This window comes from Neolamprologus multifasciatus, chromosome 23 (assembly GCF_963576455.1).
Source record: "Neolamprologus multifasciatus chromosome 23, fNeoMul1.2, whole genome shotgun sequence".
NCBI classification, from domain to species: domain Eukaryota; kingdom Metazoa; phylum Chordata; class Actinopteri; order Cichliformes; family Cichlidae; genus Neolamprologus; species Neolamprologus multifasciatus.
In genome coordinates this window covers 37,071,396-37,099,334 of record NC_140460.1, presented here as the reverse complement: position 1 = coordinate 37,099,334, position 27,939 = coordinate 37,071,396, and the positions used below count along the sequence as shown (strand labels likewise).

General features: G+C 43.3%; 1 protein-coding gene across 5 annotated transcripts in view; it reads right to left on the bottom strand.

Annotated features, from left to right (window-relative positions):
- Positions 1–27,939, bottom strand: part of pard3ba (par-3 family cell polarity regulator beta a) — a 225,201-nt gene that overhangs the window by 143,376 nt on the left and 53,886 nt on the right. For 3 of the 5 annotated variants that reach the window (XM_085151856.1, XM_085151854.1, XM_085151857.1), the window contains exons 4-10: positions 23,836–23,942; positions 14,501–14,580; positions 8,073–8,159; positions 7,776–7,901; positions 5,356–5,855; positions 1,529–1,668; positions 272–400 (exon numbers count right to left, since the gene is read on the bottom strand). In XM_085151856.1, the coding sequence (XP_085007982.1) occupies positions 272–400; positions 1,529–1,668; positions 5,356–5,855; positions 7,776–7,901; positions 8,073–8,159; positions 14,501–14,580; positions 23,836–23,942 (1,169 nt within the window). Of the gene's footprint in view, positions 1–271; positions 401–1,528; positions 1,669–5,355; positions 5,856–7,775; positions 7,902–8,072; positions 8,160–14,500; positions 14,581–14,743; positions 14,855–23,835; positions 23,943–27,939 lie in introns of those variants that run through there. The other 2 variants (XM_085151855.1, XM_085151858.1) reach the window with 2 other exon arrangements.

Here is a 27,939-nt window from a genome sequence, read left to right as displayed (position 1 = left end):
GCTTGTGTGTCTGAGCGTGTGTGTGACTTCCTCTGGCATCACTGTGTCAACAAACCAGAGAGGTACAGGAAGGCCAGAGCTCGTGCACCGGGTGCGTTTGTGTGTCTGTAGTGCAAAACAAAATCAAGATGAAGAGGATTTGCTCCTTTGAAAGGAAAAGAAAGGGAAAATGTCACAATGTAGGGATGAAGCAGAAACCACAAGTGATCAACAAAGAAGAGTTAGGGGCGTTGTGTGGATGCTGCGTTTTTGCGTATTCACGCTCTCTTACTAGCTCCCTAGGCAGGAACGTGTCCTCCTGCCGAGCCACCACCAGAGACACGCTCTCTCCCTGCTTGGTGCTGCGCAGCATGGCCACCAGCTCCTCCTGGCTACGGCCTGTCATGTCTACTCCGTTTACCTACACACAAACACACGCGAGACGGGGGAAAAAAAGCAAACACACAAACAGGAGTAGATTAAAGCTTAGTGTATTATCCACTGGCAGTGCTCCACTAACACGTATCGAATGAAAGTAACAGAGGATCAGATGGAGATGCTTCTGTGTGTGGGCTGGTTCTCCAAAATGAAAATAAAACATATGTTCTTGTGTTTCTCTGCGATAGCTTGGCTATATCGGTCTAGCTTAGGGGTTCTCAAAATGACATCTGTGACACAGCCACGGCGTCCGCAAAATAATTTGCGATAAATCATAAAAACTAGCTGCTTGATAAATCATGTGTTTGGTCATCAGAAAAGCAGATTTTAAAAAATATGCTCTAATTATAAGTAAACACTGCTCAAAAACATTAAAAGCATCAAGTCAGTTAAACTTGTGGGATATTGATCTGGTCAGTTAAGTAGCAGGTGGAGTCTGTTCATCAGTTTCAGCTGCTTTGGTGTTAATGAGACTAACAGCAGGTGCAGTAAAGGGACAACAATGGCACGACCACTAAAACAGGAATGGTTTTTACAGTTAGAGGTCACTGACTTTTTTCCTTCTTCATCTTTTCTGACTGGTTTTTTTAACCTAGTTTTGCATTTGGCAGAGGTTACACAGGTATACCAACTCTTCCAGGATGGTGCATCAATATGTGCCATTGCCTGAAGGCTTGCTGTTTCTCCCAGCACAGGAGACAGATTCCAGGAGACAAACAGTTACTCTAGGAAAGCTGGACAGGGCCGTATTAGACCTTTAACCCATCATCAGGACCAGTGTCTGCTCCTTTGTGTAAGGAGGAACAGGATGAGCACTGCTAGAGCTACAAAATGACCTCGGATGGGATGCTGGTGTGAATGTCTCTGACCAAACAATCAGTATCAGGGACCAAAATATCCTAATGGGCCCTGCGCTCACTGCCCGGCAACTGGCATTTGCCATAAGATACCAGAATTGGCAGGTGTGTTTTCCACAGGTGAGAGCAGGCTCACCCTGAGTACACGTCGCACACCGTGTGATCCAGAGAGAGTTACACTTCCTGCTGATAACGACAGGTCTCGGCTCTACTTCGCACACATTGGATGATCTTCATAAAAACCTGTGTTTTACCTCCAGGATGCAGTCTCCTGGCTGTAGGCGTCCATCCTTCACTGCTGCACCCCGCAACAAAATGCTCTTCACCATGATGGGCCCCGGCCCTTGGACAGATGAATCCCTTGTTACCACGGTGAAACCCAGACCCTCGGAGCCTGTGGGAACGAGGCAACATGAGTCATGAACATGTGCACGGGGGATGTCTCTGCTCCTGAAAATGAGACTTAATTACAAATTTTATGACTTTTTAATTTCATTTTAATTGAATTTCCCTCTCATCATCCCAGCCTTTCACTTTTCTCCTTCTCCAAGTTTTCTCCCCTCTCTCCCTCTCCTGAACTCTGTCTGCAGTCTGCGTCTTCTCCCCATTAACTACTGTTTAAGTGCCTGTTTCCCTATGGGGGTTAGTTGCCTGGCTCAGCTTCTGAGCCCCCGGGAGCAGGCTTCTCTCCTAGCCGGATTAGACAGACTCTGTCTTTAATTTCACGTGTGAGCAGGCCGAACGGTGGCTGATGAAGGGAGGTAGAGGGAGAAGATGGAACGAAGGTGGAGGTGGAGAAAAAAAAAGGAGTGACGAGCAGAGAAAAACCAGAGATATTATTCCCTTCTCTAGCTTTCTCCCCAGGGGTTGCGATGTGATTTCCACAAAGATTTTCCTTGTGCTTTTGAGCCTACATTTACTTTGTGTGTATTCATTTACAAGTGTGTGTGTGTGTGTTTTCTGAGCCCACACACACATGCATGAACCATCATCCCCCAGAGCCTCCACCCTCTCCCTTTTTCACGGCCTCACAAGCCCCAAGCCATGAGTGAAATGTGCCACACTCTGTGTGTGTGTGTGTGTGTGTGTGGAGAGCAAAGCCGCCGTGGCATACTAAAGGCGGTGAGCGATGCTATCTGGTCTCCGAGCTAAGCCTCTGCCTGCCCTACATTAGCGCACCTAAACCTCACCGCCTGTCAATCACGGAGAGAAGGAGCCTGTTGCCGAGGGAGAGGGTGTTAGAAACCCCATAATATCCTCTGCTCTGATCTTGCATCAGGTGAAAGGGATAGACGGGGAAGAAAAAAAAATCTAACAAAAAGAGGGTGAAGAGAAATGGGGAAGAAAAGTGTGATGGAAAAACGAAGAAACTAACAATAAAACAGTCGTGAATGGGCTTTGAGCTGGAAAGTGTGAGGCCCAATTTCTTCTATCCTTTCATCTGGATGTCTTGCCTTTTTTTCTGGATACCACACGCGTGTGTGTGCATGTAGCCCAATTACAGCTATCTTTTCACTGCCCTGTAACACTACGGGTTGCTAGAACAGACCCTATTCACAGTCATAAGAACCCATTCCCATGCTATCAACACTTCAGCACTGAGGGATAAGCGATGAGGTGCCTGAGCCAGACTGAGTCAGTCTAGGTTTAAACCTAAGGGCATAACAACGAGACAGCTCTGAGTCATTATTGAGGAATTGGAAAAATGAAAAATATCTTCATAGTGAAATATTAAAGCTAACCACAGTGGACGGCAATTTTATTGAAGTCTGAATGTGATAAAAATCAATCAATTGTGTCGCTGGTGAGAACAACATCCAGGGCTAAGTGAGCCGCTTTGACTTTAACAAATCTGGAGAATAAAAGCTTAAAAGAAAAAAGAGCACGAGCAGTCAAGAGTCCTTAAAAGGAGAATGCAATGGCAAAATAAATGGGAAAACTCCAGTATTTTTGTACTGCACTTGTAAAGATGGAGGCCTCACAAATAATGAATAGTATCAATGTAGCAGAAAACCTGCACAAAAACACTGAGTCAGAGTCTTTCACAGGGGTCCAGTGGCTCTGAATCCACAATATAAAAGAAGCGGTCGTCAGTCAAGGATCCATCTTCCCATGGGCTGTTACGTCTCAACTTTGCTGCTACTGCTGATGGACTCGTTACGTTGCTAACAGAGCTGTGGAAAGGCCGTTTTAAGATAAGAAAACTTCAAGTCGCATGAAGTGCAACAGCTCAACGTCAGTGAGGAGCAGAGAAACGGAGGGATTTCTGAATCGCTGTAGCTGTCTGAGACACTGCTGAGCTGTGGGTTCAACCTTGTTGAGAAATACATAGTTAACAGTCTGGTCCATAATTTGTTAGACAGAGATCAGAATTTGCCTCTTTGCACCACCTGCAGCACAGTTTTTATACACAGCTCACAATTTTTGGGCAAAGTCTAATCTGGTTGTAAAACCTTTTTATTCCCATTCATGAAGGCATCAGTTGAGCGTAGACCTCGACAATGATACGTGTTCTTGGTCTTGACTTGGTTAGATGATGATTTAGTAATTTTTTTCACCATTTCTGTGTTGCTGAACTGACGTATTCGTCCTTTCTAAGAATGAACCAGATGGTAAATGGCCTGTATTTATATAGCGCTTTACTAGTCCCTACGGACCCCAAAGCGCTTTACATATCCAGTCATCCACCCATTCACACACACAGGTGATGGCAGCTACATTGTAGCCACAGCCACCCTGGGGCGCACTGACAGAGGCGAGGCTGCCGGACACTGGCGCCACCGGGCCCTCTGACCACCACCAGTAGGCAACGGGTGAAGTGTCTTGCCCAAGGACACAACGACTGAGACTGTCCAAGCCGGGGCTCGAACCGGCAACCTTCCGATTACAAGGCGAACTCCCAACTCTTGAGCCACGATCGCCCCAGATAGCTGATTTAGTCAACTAAGGTTCGGTTGTCTGGTTTATTTTGGTGTTTCAGCCCAAAGACAGGTGTTAGTGACCTACCTCACATACACAGACAACTGTTTGAGCCTCATATTTAAAATTAGAGTGAAAGCTATAAATTACAAATTCAACTTCAGATTCACATTTGCTTCATTTGTCATGAAGTAGCAAAACAACAGGTCTCACCTGGATATGAAACTACTTGTCAATTAAATGTCCAACTAATTTGAAGCTTCTGAAAATGAGGGCTGTGTATTAAAAAATTATGTAATTCCTGCTCAGTTACTGCAAAACTATTTATAAAACCTCTTGAATTAAAGCTGAAAGTCTGCACTTCAATCAGATATTTACAATAAGGACCTAATTCAAATAATCAATGAGTTGCTTATACACCATGGATTTGGAGAAACATAACATCCTTAGCTTAATTCAATTCAATGCATACAGCACTAATTGACAACAGTCACCTCAACGGGCTTTATATTGTCAGGTAAAGAAAAAAAAACCCAGCAAAATTGCACTTTGGCGACAGTGGGAAGGAAAAACTCCCTTTTAACAGGAAGAAACCTCAGAACCAGGCTCAGGGAGGGGCGGCATCTGCCACGACCGGTTGGGGGTGATGGGGGAGAGAGAGAAAAAAACTTAATGATGGAACATGATGATCATCAGTGAATACAACACATGTACATAAGAAATTTACCTTTCTATTTAGTATCTACTGTTACTGCTAGCTAGTTTATTGTGATGGTGCTGTATTTATTATGTTGCTCTTTTTTTGTTTGCTTTCTCTTCTCTTTTTTTTTTCTCCATACAGGTGATCCAGGTGTTTTGTTTGTTTTTCTTTCTTTCTTCCCCCCTTTCTCACCGTCTCTTCTCCCCTCTGGTTTTCTTTCTCTCCCTCTCTTTCTTTCTCCCTGTCCTATCCCCCAGTCATATCTGTCCCGTTTGTAGCAACCGAAAATAAAATAAATTCATAATTATAATAAAGGTCAATCAAATGGACCAATATGGCAAGGCCATGATGATCCACTTGGTAAAATAAATCCGCTTGGCATCTTTCTTGGCCTTAAGACAACAATTCTGATGGCTAAAGATCCAAACGGGACACAAAAAAAAAAAAAGAAAAGAAATTTACCTTTCTTCAAGTCAATATTCATCTTCTTGCCACCCTTCCTTCCTGTGAGGTTAGACATGTTGGCCGCAGCAGGACTCTTACTGGCCAGCGGGCTCTCACTGCGGGGCCAAGTTGTCGGAGACGAGCTCGCAGCCCTGGCTGTGGACGTGGGAGACGCTCTCTCTAAAGAGCTGTACACAGACTGAACAGACTCCGCTGGTTTTGAGTTTACCAGAGTTGGCTCTGGGGTCTTCGTGTGTGCGTCTGGTCGCCTCATATCTGTCCTGGTGTTCATTTTAGGTTCTGGTTTGGGTTCTGGTTTGAGTTCTGGTTTGAGTTCTGGCTTGGGGTCGGCTCTAGTGCGCGTCACCACTGGACTGCCTTTGGTAGACAAGTCTTTGCTGTCGCTGGTGAAAAGCTGACCTATGAAGCTTTTCTCATAGCGTGACTTGTGGGCTACAGGAAGAACCACCACATGCACTGAAGGCGAGCCCATAGCTTGGCGGAAAACTTCCTGAGACCTAGAGAGGGAGACAAGGCTAATTTAGGAAAAGTAAAAAAAACAAGATGACGACTTTAATCGCTCTCTCTTTGCTTTGTGGAACATTACAAACCTGTAAACCAACAAAGGAGAACTCAAAAGTGAGGCTGAACAAAGAAAGAAAGAGAACACAGAATTGGAAAGCAAAGAAGGAGAGGGTGAATGAGGCTTGTGCTTCACTAAAGGGCTGTATTATAGTTTGGATTAACAACAGTGACTCCTCCAGCTGGCTTGGGACACTGTGGTCCCTATCAGATGGTGAGACCTTGAAGCAGGATCCTATTCCAGCTTTAATAGACCACTATCAGCACCACATTCGCACAAAACAGAGAACAGAGTGAGATGCAGTTAAATTGACCCATTCAGAAAGAGATATAGGACGGGGGAAAACCCCAGAAAGGACACGGACGGGAGTTTGAAGTGTGCGCGCTGAAAACATGAGAAAAAAAATAGAATAATACAGAGACAAAAAAATACGCCATCGGTAGAGCAGATGTGGTGTGAGATAGGATAGAGCAGAGAATGTGAAGGATTTGTCTGGTAATAAAGGAAGCAAAGTGAGTGACAGGTGGGGTATTTCTACAGCGTTATAGTGGTGACAGGATGAGTGGGAGTACACACACACACACTTTTTTTTGCTTTTACGTTTTTAGTTCCTCATCACATCCCTGACACGCACACATATACACCACATGTCTTGGGTTGTGTCAGGATAAGCCGATCCGCCTCAGATCCAATTTGGATGATGTTAACAAATAAGTTTCAAATCTTTTCGTCTTTTCCTAGCAACAAGGTTACAATCTTCTGCCAAATGGAATCACCTGGAACACTTATTTTTGCCATTTGAACAAAAGAATAATCAGACAATCAGCAAAACCAAAGCGCATAAGGACGGATTAAGCAAACAGCAAACAAAAAGACTCACAGGAGCCAGGTCCGGAAGAAGAAGAATGGAGAATGACAGGGAAACATAGACGAGGGGAAACAAATGGGAAGGGGGGGGGGGGGGGTTGCTCAGTTCAGTAAGCTTTTAAGATCCTCCACAGTCTGGGTCCACGGTTTAATTACGTCTCCTTTAGCCCTGTGGATATTCTCAGAGGAGAGCTAAAGATAAGCAACATCAACAAACGCGAGCAACCATTGTCACCGTCTAAACAAGTAATGCAATTCCCACCTGGTGGCAACCAACGTCTTCAAGGTGACTAAAAACACATTTCTGGAGCAGCTGATGCAAATCCTTTAACTCTTTCCTCCAAAAAGACGACTTCTGACGACCCCCCCATTACCACAGCAGAACATCTGCCTCTAGCTCACCTCAAGCATCCTCCTGTCACACCAACCCCTCTACGTGTCCTCCTTCACTACATCCATGAATCTCCTCTGTGGTCTTCCTCTTTTCTCCCTGCCATCCAGCTCCATATTTAACATCCTTTGCTCACTATATTCACTCTCCCTCCTCTGCACATGTCCAAACCACTTCAACCTTGCTTCTCTCCATTTCCCATGTCTGTTAAAAGCTCAGCCATGACATTAAACATCCTCAAGCGACCAGAACAGTTCTGACACACTGAGGGGGATATGAGCCCGCTAGGGTCGTCTTTTAAGTGTCTGGCACCAGGATCTCATTGAGTTCTGTGAATGGATGCATGGGGCTTGGACGTGTTGTGGCTCATCCCGCAGACACTCAACCTGAGCAGGCCATTACACGTTGAGCCGTGTTGCCTGTAAGGTGTTAATCTGTTTATTTTATTAAGAACATATCCTCATGCATGAAACATAGGCTGCATGCTGAAACTATTAAGTAAATCTAATACACTGTACATGTTTCAGATCAAATATTAGCTTTGATTTTGGTTTCTGTGTTGAAAAACTGCACTCCCGCACACACTGGCCTACTTACTGTGCAAAGGTCTTGTCCTGCAGTGGTGTGTCATTGATTTGGACGATGCACTCGTCCTCCTTGAAGAGATTCTCCTTCTTGGACCGACTGTTTCCCTCGATGCCTTTAATGTGGAGGCCAAGGGGTCTTGGGACAAATACAGTATGGAGTCAATATGAAATCACGGAGATAAACACACATGCCAGCACTCGAGTAACTTCTGCATTTTTATGAGTCAACATTGCCATCTGCCTTTCCTTGCGCAGGCCTGCTTGATTATGAGAGGATGTGGAGAAGAGAGCGTTTATGTGAGCTTACCGTCCATTGAGCGAGGAGCAGTATGGGACCACGTGTATACCCAGGGGCCCACGGTCACCAGGGAACTCGACTGTCCTCGTCAGACTACTGTCAAAAAATACACAAATCAGGGACATGAAATCCTGAAAATGCAGATACAGTAAAAAAACAACAACAACAAAAACTACACACACTCAACCTTTCCATTTGCATTTTCCTCCAGGCTACACAGATAGGGATACAAATTAGCTTACCGGTAGTTCTGCCAAACATCGGAATTATGTGTGTGTGTTTTTGTGTGTGTGGGGTGTGTGCGATTGAGGACGCAGGTGGCTACTTCACCCCTTATCTACCTGCCTCTCAACTACCCAATCTAGCCGGTGGACAAAAGAAGAGAGCAGAAGATAAAAGAAAGAGACAGATAGAGGAGCAGATACAGATGAAACAGAATGAGGTTCTCTAATAATCTCTGCAGAGCCTTGAACTGTGGCTTTTAGCCGCAGATAAACAAGGACAATACCACTAAAGATAAACAAGAAGAGGGCTGCTTTTGATATTGGTTAGAGAAGAGAGGGGGACCGGCACGCTACGAGAAGATCAGACAACTCCATCTCTGTCTGCAGGTTTGTTCTTACAAACACAATTATGGATCATGTGTTCACCAAATTAATACAGTACGGAATTAATATAGTAGTGTGTGCAGATTAAAAGCATTCTTTAAGTTTAAAACTGCTTTTTTTCTTTCTTTTTTTTGCTTATTTGTAGGGATGGGTACCGGTATCCGGTGCCATGATGGCCCCGGTTCTGACATAAACGGTAGTAACCAGACCGAAAAGCAGCGCACATTTCGGTGCTTTTTTTTCCTGAGATGTCACACACTTTGAATTCTAGCCAATCATTTTACGTTTCCGAGGATAGTAGGCGGGTCCAGGTACGTACGTTCTTTTAGAGCAGAGCTACAGATTAAAAATGCCCAAGGCGAAGCGGTCAAAAGTCTGGCTGTACTTCACAGCAAAAGATGCAAACTCAGCAGCCTGCAACAAGTGCTTTAAGGTGATACTGTGATACTGTCAAAGGAGGTAACACCTCAAATCCGATGAAACACCTGGCGACGCATAGCGTTTTGTTTTTTTTAAAGCCGAGAAATGCGCCGTATTTGATAGCTTGCTGTGAGACCTCACACCGAGCACGTCTACTGTGGGTGTGGTGCCTGTTATCAGACCCGGAGTTAGCAACATCCCCCAAAAACCCGAAGAGGAGAGTCCTGGCCCCTAGCCCCGCCAGTGTAGCAGAAATGATGACGGATGATGATGGCAGCACTAGCCGTTCTTCTCTGCGTGAGTAGCTTAATGTTGTTCGTGTGCAATTTACGTTGAGTAAGCTAACCACGTTATTAAATTAATGCATGTAAGGTGAACTAGCAAACACCGTCGTAGTTACATGCGGCTGTCTTCTTGTTTGATGGCAGATACTCTCTTCACCCTGGCCAAAAAGGCTAAAATGACCAAAGGAAAAGTGGAAAACAGCAAACCATTGTTTAAACACTGCTTCCAGCCAAGAGTGATACCATATATGCCCCATAGCTGCAGAAAAGGCTAACATTGTTATCTTTTTTACAAAAAAACAGCTAAACATGAGAGGTTTTTGGACCAATTTTGTGTTCTCCATTCTTTAAGCACCGGTTTGAGCACCGTTTAAGCACCGGCACCGTTTCAAAAGTACCGGTTTGGCACCGGTATCGGATAAAACCTAAACGATACCCATCCCTACTTATTTGTATGCTTTGGACAAATCTCGAGTATACATTTTGCTTCGGGGCACCAAATTTGTTGCTGATGTGGAAAAAAGTTGTTATCTAGATGGGTTTAGAGTGGAAATTAAACTGTTGACCTTTTGGTTTGAAAAAGCAAAGCCTAAACACAGTGGAGGTTACCCACAATGATATTTTTAACATGTGGATGACAAGTGACAGGTCCTTAAAGCAGTACTACTGCTGTCTGTCATGTTATTTTTGTCATTTCATTGTTGTGCATTGTGATGTGATGCAAACCACACAGTGCAGCAGTCTCGCTACCGTCTTGTAAACCTTCCCTTTCACCCTTTGCTCCTATCCTTCAGTCACAAATCGCCCCAGACACTCGTCTCCACCCTGCCTGCGCTCCGTTCCTCACCTCTCTTGGGCACTCTCCATCGCTTTCAGGCATTTAAACTCATCTCCCTTCACCTTTCTTTCCATCTCCCTCTCATTCACACGTGTATTTTCTCTTACATCTACAGAGTTTGATTCCTCTTCCCTCCAGAGCATACCTCCACCTCTCCAGGCTCCTGCTATAACTACAGATAACCATGTCGTCTGTGAACATCACAGTCCAGGGAGACTCATGCCGGACCTCATCTCCACATAGGATGGATGTGGTTTGCTTTCTTCTCACAAAAACATGACCAGATCGTTTGGGAAAAATTACAAAATAAATTGCAGTTAAACACAGAGATCTAATTAATGGAAAGTTTTGAATATTTTATCCTCATGGTGGCTCATCTAAGTGTGCAAATCTCCATTTCCTCCTAACTGCATACTCAAGTGTACTTAGAAGTCACTGAAACCTTAATTGCTACTAATGTGTGTAACTATAAACTGTAAACTATAAGTCAGTTTGGAAACCAAGTCTCTTCGTTTATTGTAACTAAATGGATTTAATTGATTGGTTCTTATGTAGTACTCTTCTGCTCCACTCAAAGAGCTTCATGTCTCATTCACCCACCCACTCACACACACATTCACACATCACATCCTGAGATGAAAGTATTTTTCCAGAGGATACTTTGGCAAACAGGAATTGAACCGCCAGCCCTCTGAATAATACAGTGAGCCACAAACACCCCATACCTCTTAAAAGTTATGTGTACACGTAAAACAATGACTTCAGGCATCTGGAGAATGAAGAAAAGCCTAATATGTTACATTACATTCATTAGGCGTGTGCCATTTGTCCACTGTGAGTCTGTGGATTCTGCCTCCACAGAAAGAAGTCGTCCAACCTTTACGAACGAGCAAATAAACATCTGTTTAGTTGTAAAGTAAAGGTACTTTTTACCCGACATCACTGGGTGAAAGCACGGCTATGTTTTCAGCCTGTAGCAGGGGAAAGGGAGACTCTTTCATGTCCTTATTTCAAGGGATATTTTCATTTCAATTCAGTTTTATTTATATAAACTGAATTGAAATGAGACAGCAGCCACCTTAAGGTGCTTTATATTGTAAGGTAAAGCCAATAATGGAGAGGAAACCCCAACAATCAGCCCCTATGAGCAAGCACTTGGAAAAAGTGGAAGGAACCGGAAGGAACCTCTGGCAGAGTCAGGCTCAGTGAGACGAGGCCATCTGGTCAGGATGATCTGATATCGTCGTGTTGGTGTTGTTCCCAGATCATCATGAAAATGTTGTTCCAGGATCAACATTACAAGTGACCAATCACATTGTTGTGACGTTATAGGAAAGTGTTAAAACTCAAGGAGATCTGGAGGTAGAAGACGTCTCCTTGTTCTTATATTATCCAAGATAATAATTCTGTCTTCCATCGTTTAGACTGCAACAGAATCTGCATTTCTTCAAAAGTTTCCCACATAGCAAAAAGGTTACAAGGCAAAAAGTCACGAGTTTAAAAAAAACCAAACTTTTATGTGTGTGTGGGATTTGAAAGGAAACACAAGAACGAGTCTGAGAACAAAAGCACAGAAGTTCAAGGTTTATGTGCCTCATGCACGTACACAAGCCTAAGGACTAGCTGGGATCATTACAACGCACTCCTCTGTCACTGTCACCCTGCTCTCGTTAACCTCTGCCAGGGTCACACACATACTGTACACACACATCCAATTTGCATTCTTATTGCTACATCGCTCGCTCGCAAACACCATCAGTCACATTCCTCCAAATTGAAAATTCAGATACACACATGCATCGCATTTACATCTATTAGAGAACACAGTTACATCTAAATTACAGATGTGCACAAACCATGAATTACACAAACGCACGCATGCACACACGGTGTGAGAATTTACTTTCAGAGAGGGTACACAATGAGGCCAGGATTGTTTAGCATCATACAAACACACAGGTACAAAGCTAGTCCTGCATGATCTAAATGCATTCACGGGGTGTTGGGGGGGGGGGGGGGGGGTGTTTAACAAACAAACACACACACACACACACACACAGCTTTAGCCCATTTACATTCATATAAAAAACAAGCGGTGGCACAAACAAGCTCATCAGAGGCAACAGTAGCTTGTTAGCGCTGCACGCTAATATGCAGAATAGCTCCGCTCACCCATTTTAGCATCCCACTGACACAAACACAAACAAACACAGTCATTCCACTGGGGAGGGGTGCGAGGGCTGGGACTGGGGAGGGGGGGGGAGCAGTGGGATGGATGAAAAGAACAACGAGGAGTGAGACAGATGGAGCTCCCACTCTTGGTTGACTTCCTCTACGTCGACAGAGGCCGAGTGTCTAACACACTCGCAGCCGGGGCTCCTGAAAATGTGCCCTCGCTCGCTCACCGTGGTGTCTTCAACTGCCAACCATCTGTTACCATGGCAAACTATCTGTGAGAGCCGTGCCTCCATTGTATCACGGGGCTGTCAAGACACCACTGTACTGTAAAACGCTGAAGAATCACCATCTGTCATTCCAGCCAAGTCCTCCCTTCTGAGCGCCCGCGACTCTGAAAAGAGCTATTTTCTAATCGGGGTGATGGTATGAGGGGGGATCGGTCTGCTGCTGCACAGGAATGTCACACAACCATCGGCTTTCCCGTCACGGGCTTCCTGGATGAGACAGGTGAAGGGGCTGCGGTGCAGGGTTTAATTGTTACCATGGTTACTGTGACTGACAGCCTCAGAGAAAGATGAAAAATGATGATATGAGTCCCGTCGAGCCGGACGTCTGCAAGTGATGACTCCAAAAAAACAAAAAAAGGCGGATGTTTCCACAGTGAGACGTCTATTCAAGCCTGAATACTGTACATTCACTCACCTCTACACACACATATGACTTTTACAGGTCAGCCAGCAGTGCTTGGCCAATCATGATCAGATTATCCCAGAATTATTACACCAAAACCACCAGAAGACACGCCTCCATAAAGACACAAAACAACCATCATTAGACAAAAAACAAACAAACCCGAGCAACAATAAGTGATGCATCCTGACCACTGCGTGACACAAAACATCTGCAAGGTACACAGACGGAGACACAAATAACCATAAATGATGTCTGCCCGCTTCCCTTCAGGGAGTTTTTACACGTTTGTGCCGATCCTGGAAACTTGGTGCTGACTGACCCTCGTGTGCTCTTGAGACAATGAAACAATATAACTCTCACCTTTAAATGTATGAAATAACTTTAAACGGCCTTTGCTGTCCACAGTGCTTACCAGATCATTGCGTGTCACCTAGTCAGACTTAATTAACCTAATTGTGAAAGCACTGAACTCAGCCTAATTAACCCTGTCAGCTATCTCACTGCTAACACGGGAAACCAAACATCTTTAGAAATCTTTTTTTAACGATTGCCTAAATGCTACACCCTGTCATCACACCTGAGACAACAGATACGCTGGTTTCTAATACTAAATGGTGCCTCGGTGCTTGGTTGCTCTGAGGAATCGAAGGAGCGATCCTACCCGGATATACTCGATTACCTCAGATGTAACACGCGTTTAGCAATAATTCAGTTTTTGAGTTGGTTATAACTAAACCAGATATGCAGATTGCTGGGATGACCGGAGCACACGGCACACAGGAAGAAGTTATAATCAAACTTAACTGAATTAATCCTACTCAGTATACTGACAGTGACATAAGCCAGTGTCTGACGCCACATTATCTACAGATAATGTGCTAAACACTGACAGTCTGATTAATCAAAAGTAAAATAAAGATATTAAGTATTAATTCAAAACATCATTAGTAGCCCTAGGTGTAACATTAATATCCCCAGCCTCCCTTTTCATCTAGACTCCAGGCACAGCTGTGCAACACTGCTGTAAACTGAGCTTGGGGCTATTTTTAGATCTAAAATCAGATCTGAAATCTGAAAAAGACTCTTTAATGAGCTTTTAATCTTGGCTTTTCATATTCCTCTGCAATATTATTAGTACCAGTGTATCTGCTAGAATAAATTTGAACTGTTATTTGCATTTATGCAATAATCCAGGCCCACACTCACTTCTGTTGCAGCCTAAACAGATGAACAACTGTCCCACCCACAACCTCATAATGGGTTACACACACACACACACACACACACACACACACAACTGTTTAATCCTGTCGGAGTGTCGGGCTGTCAAACAAAGAAAAGAGTCGTAATCCTAGTCTCCATCCCTGTGCCACACCAAGCTACCTTTAAGAGTGACACCTGCACACACACACTTACCTGAAGTTAATCTTGCTCATCTTGGCAGGGGGGTCTTCTGCAAGTCGGTCCAGAGCTCCTTTCAGTACATTGCCGATTTCCTGTATTAGACACGAACAAACAAACAAAAACATTAAGTCGTTGATAGTTGCAATGACAAATGAACAGTTTTTGACCTGTACGCGCGCTGAACAGCAGCCGGTCGGGGAACACGAGGAGGCCCGCCACCAATTAGTAAAACAATCTCACGCCGCCATCAATCACCTTTGGAGACAGTGAAGAGAGAATGACCACCGGACGCTGAGCTCTTACCACACGCCGCTGTCCTTCCTTCACTCTGTGTACATTTCTATCTATCTACTTCTCCCTGCCCTCCCACCCCCTCCTTCATCCATCCCTGCCCTGTTTGTCGGGGCAAGCCTCTATTTTTAAGTCTACGAAGAAAAAACACAACAAAAAACCAACAACCCTGGGGCAAACAAATAAAAAGGAAGAGGGAGAGAGAGAAATGTGGGAGCAAAGAAAGAAAGCGACAGCGTCAAACTGTTGCGAGACGCTCAAACACACTCGAGGGGTGGGACTGAGAATTCGCCCCAGATCGGTAAAGACAAGAGGGGAGCAATTAGGTCCTTCTGCCTTGTCACTTTCATTGTGTCACCAGTACTAATGGCTGAAAAGCTCCCCGCCCACCAGCCCACTACTTAGCAACCCCACCACCACACCCAACTCCCCTATGGACCCTCTGTCACAGTACAGAATAAATATATGCTTTACATCTCACACACACACACACGCGCGCTTCCTGCAGATATTACCTACACATACCGTCTCTGCAGAGCTGCAAACGTGGAAAAAAAACATGATGTGTTTATGAATACAAACACATATGCTGCCTGCACAAATAGTGACCCACTTATCTGGGCTACGTGAGATTACCCCCCCACCTACAATGGAGCACATGTGTGCGGGGGCAGAAAAGATGAGCTGGAGGCTCCATTGTTGCTGTGCATCTTCCCGCAACGCCATTAGCTAACGCACACGCAACACATGCTTCTCCATCTTTGGTACATCCTCATCACAGAGTGAGGAATGGAGCCCTGGGGAATGCGAGGCTGGCAGGAGTGCAGGTGAACACGTGTAACGTGAACACGCGCGCTTAGCTGTACATCCCGTTTTAAAGGAACTGCAGCACCACGCACACATTAGGTACAGTAGCATAAAATCCTCCTCGTGTGCCTGCGTCTCTTCTAAAATTACATATGTTATATAAGATAGGAGATGCAAAGGTACATAAACACACACATAAACCTGCATATATTTAATGCTTTAACATTAAGGGATCGCGCCAATCTCTGATTGGGAGCACTCAGGTTTAAGTGGTTGTAAAAACAGCAGAATCCCTGCTGTGCTCAGCCAATCAGCTTGCCCCTCTCAGTGTTTATAACTCAGCACGCTTAAGAGGAACATTAGTGTCATTCCAGCCTCTCTAAGGAGAGTGAAAAGGCTGCAGTGTTTGGGTTTGCAATAGTAAAACTTTTAGAGATGAGATGTTTGTTATATTAGCGTATTTATGTAACGGATACTCATACTAACCCATGTGCTACTGGGCTATAAGGTCATCTCCGTGTGCATGTCTGGACTGATCCCAGTGCAGTTGCCATTTTAACATCGCTCCCTGAAAGTCCCCTTCGGACCGACTGTATGCACTTCCTGTAACTTACAGATTTGTCCTGAGACAAAAACGATCTAGTTTTCACATGGAGGATCATTATGAGAGCTAGGTCTCCCAGTACGTCTCAGAACAAACTGGACTTTTCCAAGTTCAAAGATGATGCATCAGATCAGGAGAGGTGTATGCTAAGGTTTGTAGTATATGAACTTTGAATTAGTTAAATGGGACATTTACTCACACTGATGGATGCATAATGGCCAACTCTGAGTTCAGTATCTTGCCCAAAGTTACTCTGAGAAGAAGATTGGAGTAGCCGGGGATCAAACCACCAAAATTCCAATTGGAAAATGACCTGCTCTACCTCCTGAGCCGCCCTACTCCAAATGATCAAGGCAGAAACTATCTGAACTGTGGTACATGCGCTTGCCATTATGCTCATGGGCACGCACAACTTCCTTGCGACAAGAATAACGTGATGGTTGCTCAGTTATTGGACTGATTTTATTTTTTAAATGAAACCAACTGCAAATAGTTGCAATGATTAACTGGTTGCCCTGAATTTGAACATGTGAAACATTCAAATTCTAAGTGACCACAATCACAAAATTGAACAAAATTGATCTGGCTCTACAATCACTCTGAGACAGACTGGCAAAGGTCTCCACATTTATAACCACAGACACAGACATGCCAGTATGTTGCAATCAATCTGAGTCAGTCTGTGGTGTTGACTACAACCCATGTGCAGCACATCTCTTTGCAGTAAGGGACTTGACTTGGTTGTATGCCTGTATAAAAGCAAGGTTGCTGAGTATCGTGTCGTTTTTCAGTTAAATTTCTGTCCTGCAGTAATTATGTCACTATGTGTGGAGGATATTCTGAATTTTTAAATCTATGAAGTTATGCTGGAGTTAATTTGGATTCCTGCTTTAGGTGAACTTGTTTGTATGTAGAAAGCAACAGATTGGGAAATTTCCCCAATTCACCACGAACACAATTCCCAGCTCAAACTGATGATCACTAATAGCAAACCAACTGCATCATTTTGCATCTTTTACTGTCATATTGACACGCCAAAGTCACTTTGAAGATGGCAACTAACTGCAAGTGGTTGCAGTCCTGGTCCCCATGAGTGAAGCAATCATTGTAAACAGTCACAGTAAGTTTGGTTGTGTTGCTGTCTCTAACCACTGTTTTCTCCATGCGTGACTATAGCATAACATAATCTTCCCGCACCATGTGCACCACTTTCATCCTTTTAATATGCAAATGAGACATAAGCAACAGCACCGAAAGAGATCCAGCGGCGCATTAGGAGACACCCATGAAGGGGAGCTCATTTTAAAATCAGGTTTTTGAGTTGTAAAAGATTTTCATTGCACCTCACACTGATGACTTTAGTGTGATCAGCACTATTCATTATTTTAACACTTATCTTTACCTTTTTTACACCAGTGTACAATAATGTCCCATCAGCAGACACTTTGTTTACTTCTGACTGATTAAAGTTCATATTCAGCTTCTTTCACTATTTTTAAAAGAATATTATATGAAGCCACAGTCCTTTTCCACAAGCATAAGATAATGAGCACTAAAACTCACGTATTGTTTAGCTCTGATAACATCTAAACCCCCTCTGAGCTTACACATCCGATTGACACTTCAGCTTCTGTCTTAGCTTAAAAACGGACAGCGCCTTTCATCACTTATGCTTTAAGTGATATTTCCAACGCTTCAGCTTGTGCTTACTCTTTGTGCTATCACTTAAGCTCCTTTCAGCACCGTCTCATCAGCTGCTATTGTCTGGGTATCCCATATGAATATATGTATTTTTAAAAAACCTGATTAAAATCAATCATTATGTAATCTAGTTTCTTCTCCGAGTGATTAAAATGTGGCAGGCTTTGTGGTGCCGGGACGAACGCTCAAATAATTTGCAAAACCTGTCTGAAAAGCTGCCTAAGCACGACTAACAGGTTGTCTTCTCTGTTATTGTGCCGCACGCCGCCAAACACGTTTCTGTTTGGAGGCAGAGTCGACGCTGTGAGTGACAGGGCGGTGCGCAGACATATGAGAGATGAGATATTTGTGTGTGTGAGCTGTTGTTGTCAGACAGATGAGTAATGAGGTGTGTGTGCCTCTTCCGTGTATTTCCTGTAGCAGCCTAGTTTGAGAAATAGCGTGCGTGCATGTGTAGGGGAATGTGTAACCGTGGGATCACAGTGTCGATGTGCTCGCCGGTGCCCCCTGACCCTCGTCATATCCATCACATCGACAGACCGCCGCTGCTTGTGCGCTTTCCCACACATTGTCTTTAAAAAACACACAAATGCACCGCTAAATGCTGAAGCTTTGGAAACGTCAGCACCAGATGAACACGATAAAGTACGAATGACTGTTCAACTGCACCGCTACACCTCGACATATTAATAATGAGACAAAAACGTGAGAGAGAAAAAGTGAACGGAGAAATATTATCCAAGCATTAGAAGAAGGGAGAGTGCAAAAGGTGTGAGGAGCAAGAGAAAAAGCAGCAGCTCCTGCAGTTAGCGGGGTAGCATTAAATGTCTCATTTATTAGCTACGAACATAGAAAGAAGTCTGGATCAATTAAAGGGTCGACTGCATGTTTAGCACTGCTCAGCCTTTTGCAAGTTTCATTAGCTCTTCAGATATAAAGTGAAAGGCTAAGAGAGGTGTGTGCTGCATGTGAGTCAAAGAGAGAGAAGTGGAACAACCTTAGCTTTCACCATAGCAGGCAGTGAAATCAATTAAAGGGGCAAGATGCATATTTATCACCTTATCAGGCTGAATTAGACTTTATCTAGCTTTCAATACCTACTTCAAGACAGAAAGGGACAAACGTGTGTATGTGTGTTGATTTAAGTGTGTGTTGATTTGAGTGAGTGAGTGTGTGGATGAGAGTAAGGGGGTTTCCAGAGGAGTTGGTACAGTGGATGAGGGAGGATGAAGTGATAGCGTATTGATCTAGGGAGTCCATCAGGCCGAGGACTCAATATGCCCAAGAGCTGTGACGGCCTCACAAGCTTTCACACAAACACACACACACGACACTAAGGCTCCCTTTCCTCCTCCACACATCGCCTACATCATACATAAATTCCACAGGCTGGATCGCAGGTCTTGATCAGATTACTGATTACTGCAGCCGTGAGCAATCATTAATTACTTTAAGACTAATCCCTGATTCTTACCCTGCAAATCTTTTAACGGCTAAAGAAACACATGAGTGAATGAGCAGGAGTTAAGGTTCACGGTAACTCACCCGAGAGCACAAACGAAAATCTTGAAGCTCCCGGGTGTGAGCAGCTGAAAAAACGGTTTTCTGATCTTAGTAAGTTCACGTGGATCAGAAAGGGAGAGCACCATTCAATGCTTAACTCAAGTCAATTTGACTTCAATTCAATTTTCAAAACACGGCAAGTAAAAAAAAGGCTAGTGAGAAGAAAGAACAGTGCATCGTGGGAAGCTGCCAGCAGCATAGGTCTGTTGCAGCGTAACTAAGGGAGGATTCAGGGTCACTTGATCCAGGCAAAAAAAACTTTAAGACAAATCTTTAAAGTAGAGACTAGAGTAGTGTCTGTCTCCCAAATCCAAACTGGAAACTAGTTACACAGAAGAGAGGCCTGAAAGCTGAAGGCTCTGCCTCTACTCTTAAACATCCTACAAAGTAAGCCAAAAAAAGTAAACCAACAGTGTCAAGGCCAAGTGCTTAAAGATGATACAGATGATGATTACTTAAATGTGAGTCATGGGTTAAAAAAAAAACAATAAAAGCTGCCTTTTCCAACACCTTTCTCTGGAGCTGGATACCTATAATAATCAAATTCCCTCAATCTCAGTCAAGAAAGGTGGTTTACGTTGGAAATTAATTCAAGAGCTAGAGGTCACATCTCTGTCAGACTGTTCTTAGATCCACTGATACTGAGTAAAAGTTTATCTGTAATGACTTGTAATTGTCATCTTAGTTGAGAGTATTTGACCAATATTGCTAAGCACAAAGTATAGCTAATGGTAATGTGGAAGTTTTTGCTGGTATTCTGTCAGATAACAGTTTATTACAGCTCATTCATAAGGGAGCATCACTGTCTGCAGCAGGCCATAGCAATCCATTCAAAAGGTCATCTCACTCTGAATCACTCAAATCCATGGTGGCACTGGAAAAACAGGCCAGAAAATCCTCAAAGTCAGGAGCACAACTACTCTTAAGAGTCTTATTTGTACACATAAAAAAAAAGACGTTGGGCAGTTCATGTGGGGACACTGTTTGCAGTCACCCTTTCTCACAATAGCACCAAAGCTCCACATCAGACTCACTATGTTCTCACTATGGAAAATACTGAGGTGAGGGTGCTTCCTGGGCAGAGAATGCACAAAGGGATACATGACATTAGGGGTGGGCGATAGAAACGATATACGATAGAAACGATATAAATTTGGCCAACTATAGAGATTTTGATTATAGCGCTCTATCGCGATAGCGCATGTTGATGATGTCAACAAGCTGCGCCTGTTTTGTTCGAAAGCGTCGCAGTTCTCCTGACTGACGTTTGCCCCGTATATAGCATCCTGCTATGCGATTGCATTTGTCCCTGACCACCAGAATCCGTCACGTTAACTTTTATCGAGTGGAAAAAAAGTTGGCATTCATCCTCCAGCTTCACTGTGCTAATGTTATGCTAACATAGCTGTGTCGCTAGCAATCACGTAGCACAACATTATATACCAGGTAGTCCAACTTCAGTAACTCTACAAACGCCACTGCTGTTTAGTTTTCTGTCTTCATTTATGTTGGAAGTGGTAGCAGAGCTGTACGTTTTAATTAGTTTCAAAAATCTCTCAGTCAGAACATGGTGTGAAATGTTTAGGTGGAAACTAGCGAGCTAACTTCCTGTTAACTTCTAACTCCGTTAAATTTAATAACTTCTGTTTTCATGAACGCATGGATGTTAAACTTAATTGTTACACCTGATAAAGCAGCAAAGCTGATGATTTTATTAAAGATGAAATAATTTAGACAGTTTTTAACTCTTAGTGTTCGTTTGACTTTGGGACCTGAAACAGACGGAGTTTTGGACCCAGATTCCTCCACGAAGCTCCTCACTACAGCAGCCGTGATGTTCTGACAATCCATCAAGCAGTGCGGCTTACCAAAGTTGTACTAAAACATTTTTAATAGATTTCTGCACGCCAAAATCAGTTCGAAGTCAGTAAGCACAACCAGAATTCATACATAAGGCACACTCTCGATTTTTGAGAAAATTAAAGTATTTTAAGTGTGCTTTATAGTGTGGAAAATACGTTATACAGAAGAAAAGAATATATCGTGATATATATCGTTACCGCACATGCTTCAAATTTTATCGCGATATGAATTTTAGGCCATATCGCCCAGCCCTACATGACATCCAGTTAGAAGAGTTGCCTGCTCTGTTCTGAGGTAAGCATAATGGCGCATACAGTAGCACAGTCTTTATACTGGGTATGGAGAAGTTCTAAGACTCTATATAAAGTGCCAAAAAAGTTCAGGGGTGCAGCGTATGTGTGAAAGCTCCTCTTCAAACATGAGAGGCTGTACAAAAACGTGTGAAGGAGCATATTTTAACACACAAATAATGTCTTTTACAAAAACTAGCATAGAGGTTTAGGTGCCTACACCTAACTAAACAGTGAGTAAAAACAAAGAGGTGGTTGCACACCAACCAGCACATCTACTGCCTCTGTACAGTCCTGGGAAAACCGAGTACACCCCATTTCTATATGACTTTCTCTCACATCGTCATGGAGGAGTTTTGCTCCGCTCTTCTCTACATTGTTGCTTCCGTTCATTGAAGTTTGCGGCCACTTGCAAACACACAGCTCCTTTAAGGTCATACCCAAGAATTTTAAATGAGTTCAGATCTGGATTTTGAATGGTCCACTGCAACACCTTGATTCATTTCTTTTTCAGCTGTGCCTGGAATCATTGTCCTGTTGCATGACCTGGTTTTATCCAAGCTTCAGCTGTCAGATCCATTCTAGAATATTTTGGTATACAAAAGGAGTTCATGCTGCCCACGTCCTGTGGCTGCAAAGCCCTCAAAGCAAGCTCAAATCATGACTCATCCACCACCGTGCTTTACAGTTGGTATGAAGCGTTTGTGCTGATTAGTAGTGGGGTTTTGTTTTTGTTTTTTTAACTTCTGGGCAAACGTGGTCTTGCTCATTATACCCAAGCATCTCAAATTTGGCCTCATCTGGACAAAGGAAATTGTTTCAGAAGTCTTGTGGTTTGGTCTCAGGTTTTTTGTAATGGCTCTGAGCATTACACCATCTGACCTTGGTGTGAAATTGCTGTTAGGAGATTGTGGCACTATGTTAACACCCATCTGAATTCTCACAACCAACTAACTACCAAAACTTTTATTTTATAGAGGTGTTCATACTGGCTGATGATCATTTGATTACGTACCTATTACCTATTAATTCCTATGGATAAAAGGTGTACTTCTGTTTTATAGGACTACACAGTAAAAACTCATTCTCACAGGACTCCATGCACACTTATATGCTCTGTCAGACCAGACTGCTTGCTTCCTGTATCTGATATTACTGCATACCCAACAAAAAAAGACCCTCTCTGTAAGGTTGCGGCTTCTTACAAAAAGGCAAAATGTGACTTCCTGGTAGGAAAAGAGCCTACAGCCATTGCTGTCCATAGAGCCAAGCCACTGTTGTGGCTTTAAATAACAAAGCAACATAAAGAAACACTCTTAAAAAGAGAGTCACATTTTAAAAACAACATCTTCACAGGACTTGTTTTTGTCTGGGTTAAATAAGACAGCAGCAGTCAAAAGCAGGGATTCATCTGTCATGCAGCAAAGAGATGTGGATTTATGTAAACAGTTCTAAGGACACTTTAAATCATCTATAATGAGCCTGTTCATTTCGGTCCAGGCGCGCTGTTTGAAGCACACGAGGCCCGACATTTCTTGGACAAAAAATATGGGCTCTGTCATTGCGTTTACACGATGCCCACTGATGCCCGTGTTCTGCTTAGTCACCGCTGAGTTGAACACAGCAGGAGTAAACAGCAGGGCTCCTTCTCCTCCCTCCCTCTCTCTACCTGAGTTTTCCTGACATACACATACAAGTGTGACCTCACAGAGCCTCAATCTAGTCCTCCACGCACATTCAATAACCCACAGAGGACAAAAACGTCGGCCTTAATGGCGGCCCGTTTCGAAAAGAGGCCGAGCGCTTGAAAAGCCGATCCTTTCAAAGTAATGCCTGGGGCAGAAAGCTGGACCACAAGAGGGATATTCAAGAGGTTTCTCCATTTATCTTCAGTGAGTGAAAGGCAGAGACCAAATATGCAACTGGAAATACAATATGTTCATCTCTCATATTTATTTACTGTTCTCTTGCTTTCACTGAAAAACTAGTTTTACCCTGCAGGAGTTTAATCAATGGAGAGTGAACATTGAATTTCTGATGGAGCTCTTTTATTGCTCCTTTTAGAAAGCAATGAAATGAGGAAGACAAGAATACCTAATATAAATAATCGGAATATCTAACAGCGTATTCTCTCATCACGTTTAGTTGGCCAAAGGTAACGGCAGACATCAGTTTCACTGAGAAACAAACAAAAATCTAATTTTGAAGTTATTTCCTGTGTAACTCACCGGTTCAAGAGATCCGTTGCTTTGCTTATCAGGTGGAGGTGTGGCTGTCGTCTCAAGGGGCGGGACCAATGCAGAGTCGCTGCTGCTCCTCACCAATAGAGGTGTATCTGTGATGAGAGACATGGGCGTTAGAGACAAAGATAATGAGAGGATGCCGTCGGCTCCATCTGTGTTTTGTGTTTTGTGTTGCACGCTGTTGAAAAGAATCAATATTATATTAGCTCTCTCAACTCCAAACCCACTGTGGGTGATGAGAAGAGATGAAATCAGAAGAGCAGAGGAGGAAAAGAAAATGGAAACAGAGTTGGCTTTTGTCTTCCTCGCTAAACATTTGGCCTCCATCGTGTCTAGACGGAAAAACTGTGATGGTTAGACAGACCCCTGAGGCGCTGGCACGACCGAAATGAATAAAAATTCATTTGAAAGCATCTCGTGACACCCAAAGAAGATATTTTGAAAGAAAACAAAGAGAAAATGACTCCTGATTGAGCACGGCTAATGTATATGCGAAGAGAAACGACACAGGAAATGATGAGAAAGACAAAGTGTTTGGAAAACACGACCAGACAAAAAACACTGATCTCTTTTCAAGGGTTCCCATTTATTTTAGAATGACTCATAGACCCTGAGGGTGGACACGCAGCCACCCCAGCAAGACGCCCAAGCCTCACACCCACCCGCAGAGAGCGTTTACATACGACCAGCTGTTGCCTCGACACTCCCATGCGCACACTCGCCGCAACCCCTCAGCCCAGAGAAAGGGAGAGGGAAACAACAGTGGGTCTGATTCCACAATAAAACAATTCAAAAGAAACTAATTTGGACTTTTGTGCTGCCTCTTGCATTTAAAATCCACCCCGAAGGGAGCAGACGGGTATTTGTGAAGGTAAAACCTACGGTGGAGTGTTTCCAAATGCAACTCGACAGAGGAGAAAATAAAGTCAAGGGGAAAAGAAAAAGGCAGAGTGTGAAGTAAACAGAAAGAAGGGGAAAAAAAGCTGAGGAGAGAGCCAAGAGATGGTGACAGAGAAAGAGCAGGGTGAAAACCTGGAGAAGGAAGGCAAACAAAATACTCTCCTTTCATGTAATCAATCTCTCTTTGGAGGGTCAACGACAGGGTCCTGGTCTAACGTGGTCAGAATAGAGAAGGAAAGAAGGAACTGGCAGAGGTCGGTGTGTGTGTGTGTGTGTGTGTGTGTGTGTGTGTGTGTGTGTGTGTGTGTGTGTGTGTGTGTGTTTAGAGATTGTAGACAGATGAAAAACAATCACATCAATTGTCCCAGACACACAAACAAATATTCTTTCAGGCTCAAACACACTCATCCACACGTTCAGTAATCTGAGTTTGTGTTCATCTTTATTAATTCATTTTTATTACTTATCCTAAACTAGCAGCTATTCTCTGCTGACTCTCTGTCTGACACATTCCTTCTACCTCTGCTAACGCTGAATGTCAAAAAAGACTCAATGCCGACTCGCTATCACCGACGTGCTGGAATTTAAACAAGATGTTCCGAACGAAAAGTAGGAAAAGCTTCAAGAATGTTGGTTTCTTTTAATTAGGACTCAAGTTTTCCTCTGTTTTTCCCTCTTACATTCAGTTTCTTTTTTCCCTGCTTTGTTGAGGAGAAAGCAGAATGTATGTGGTCCAATTTCAAAAAGCAGACTTTGTGTAGAAATGTTTAAACTACGCAGGAAATCGAATGATTTGCGATAATGAAATGTGCTTTGATTTAACAGAGAAACATCCAGAGGAAAAAAAACGCTAGCTCTCGGAGCTCGCATCAAACGGCATCAACGCTTCTCTTTATTTGTCTGTTTCTTGCTATTTGTTAATTTTGTGTGCGTCTAAACTAGGTCACGCTATCTGCACAAACTTCTCATCATTTAAGAAAAAAAAACAACTCCTTTAGTGAAAGTGTATTCAAACTGAACACAAAGTGAATTTTAGAAACAGCAACTCTCTGCAAACGTGCAACTCTGTGCATCTCAGACATAAAGCTGTCTGATGGAGGTAATGAGGGGAAGAAATGTCAATAGTGCAGGTTGAAAAGTTTCAACAGGAACCAAAAATCAGCACCGGCTTTGTGAAGATAAGAAAACATGGAGAGGGGTCAGGAGGAATAAATCAGAAATGAATGGAAGTTCCTTGCAAACTTAAGAGGTCGAGGTTGAGCTGTAAAGACACATAGACAAGTATGACGCACACAGCACTAATGCAATGGCTGCTACAGTTACATTCACTGCGTGGGATGAATATACAATGACCTCAAAAGCAGTTCAGTGGCCTAGAAACTGGTCAACGATACCCTGACAACCACAAGTCTCTGACCAGTTGGCAAATGGTTTCCGGAAGTCACTCACGGTTGGTGGCAAAGATGCATATGATGGTGCAGGGAAAATCTGTTTAGTAAGTAGTTGGCAAGTGTTTGCAAACAAGTTGGCATCTTCCATGCAAACTGCAAGCAACTGCAGCAATCTGTTCGCGACCAAACCAATCACAATTAGGTTTTCAGTCTTGCACTATCTTTGCAATTTATTTCACACTGCAAAAGCCAGAAATCTCAAGCAACCACTTGCCAACAAGTTGAAGAATTAACAGTTTTCCCTTCCTCCGACTGATCCACTGATTCATCTCTAGGCCTGTATGACCTACGGTTCTTAACATCAAAAAGCAACAAGTTTTCCAAGTCAGTTTAGAGTTTCAAAGGGACAAATAATAATATAGTACTACATTGCTTTTAGGAAAGTGAAAACAACATGAAAGTGCCATGTTTTCACTGACATATGAGCTAATTTAACTCGCAGACAGAGACCCCACTTATAACTGATACAGCCTCAAAAATTGAGTTTCAGTTCCACCTTTGGGGTATTTTGGTCTACATTAGATGCAAATAAATTGGATGAACAACCAAAGCATTTTTATTTATCTTGCTCCATTTGCTCCATTTTATACGAGCATTGATTAGTGCATCCCTGTTCCTTCCATTTAACCACAGAAGGCATGTTTACTGTTTAAACATTTCCAGATCAGCATATGCATTTGTAAAGGTCTCCAAGCTCAGAGGGGCCATTTATCGAATGCAGTAAAAACCTGTCATTAGATTTATGGAAAGTGAATGCAGGTAATAACTCACATGTAGTCCTACTGAATGATGAACTGCAAAACGCTGGAACCAACTGCACAGACAGACAGGTTCTTTAAGTGCCAAAATACATGACATCATGTTCATAACAGATGGATCCTGAGATTAGACACACTGAGTGATTAACCCATTTTCCAAATGGCTATAATTGATTTTCTAAAATGAGCTTGAGAAGTAAGGTGCATCATTGTGAAACCTCAGTCAAGAGCCTCCCTCTCCCACACACATACTTTGCTTCAATGTCAATGATGCGACTTTGTAAAGTGACCAAGGCTGCTCCATGGTCACAGTCAGGCTCCACTGCCCAGTGGTCAGCCCCATAAATCCTCCTCCGTTTATCTATTGGAGTCAAATCTGCCTCTATCAATCCTCCAAGCACTTAGAGTCCCAGAGCTTGGCACAGCAATGTGAAGGAACCTGAAGCTCATTAGCATTGAACTGTGACCTGCAGTGACCCCTGGACGGTCAAGCGGTGTCACTAAGGGGCGGGAATATTGATGAGAGTGACAGTTGTGACTCTCTCGGGTCAGTCACTATTTGAACGGTCATAAACAAGACTCTCTCAGAGGAGTTGTTAATCAAAGCTGGCTGTTCTGCCAATGGGATCTTTAATATTGAGCTAGTACACTGAAAAATACCCAACTTAGCAACAGCAATGACCACATTCAACTTCCACTAACTGAACAGGCACATCTGGAGCTCCTATTGCTAATTGCAGTCTGCATGTAAACAAACCAGTGTTGAACAATCCCTGCTTTAAACAAAATATTGGCCATTCATTAGTTAACTTGAAGCTTATATCTAGAAACATGTTATAAAATGTATGTTACATAAGAAGATTCGCCAATCCTTAGGCCCAACTTTGATCTGACAGGCTTGTAATACATTAGTAGAAACCCTGAAATCAGAATCACAACTAAACTGAGTCATTAGAATAATTTAGGTTACACAAATTGAG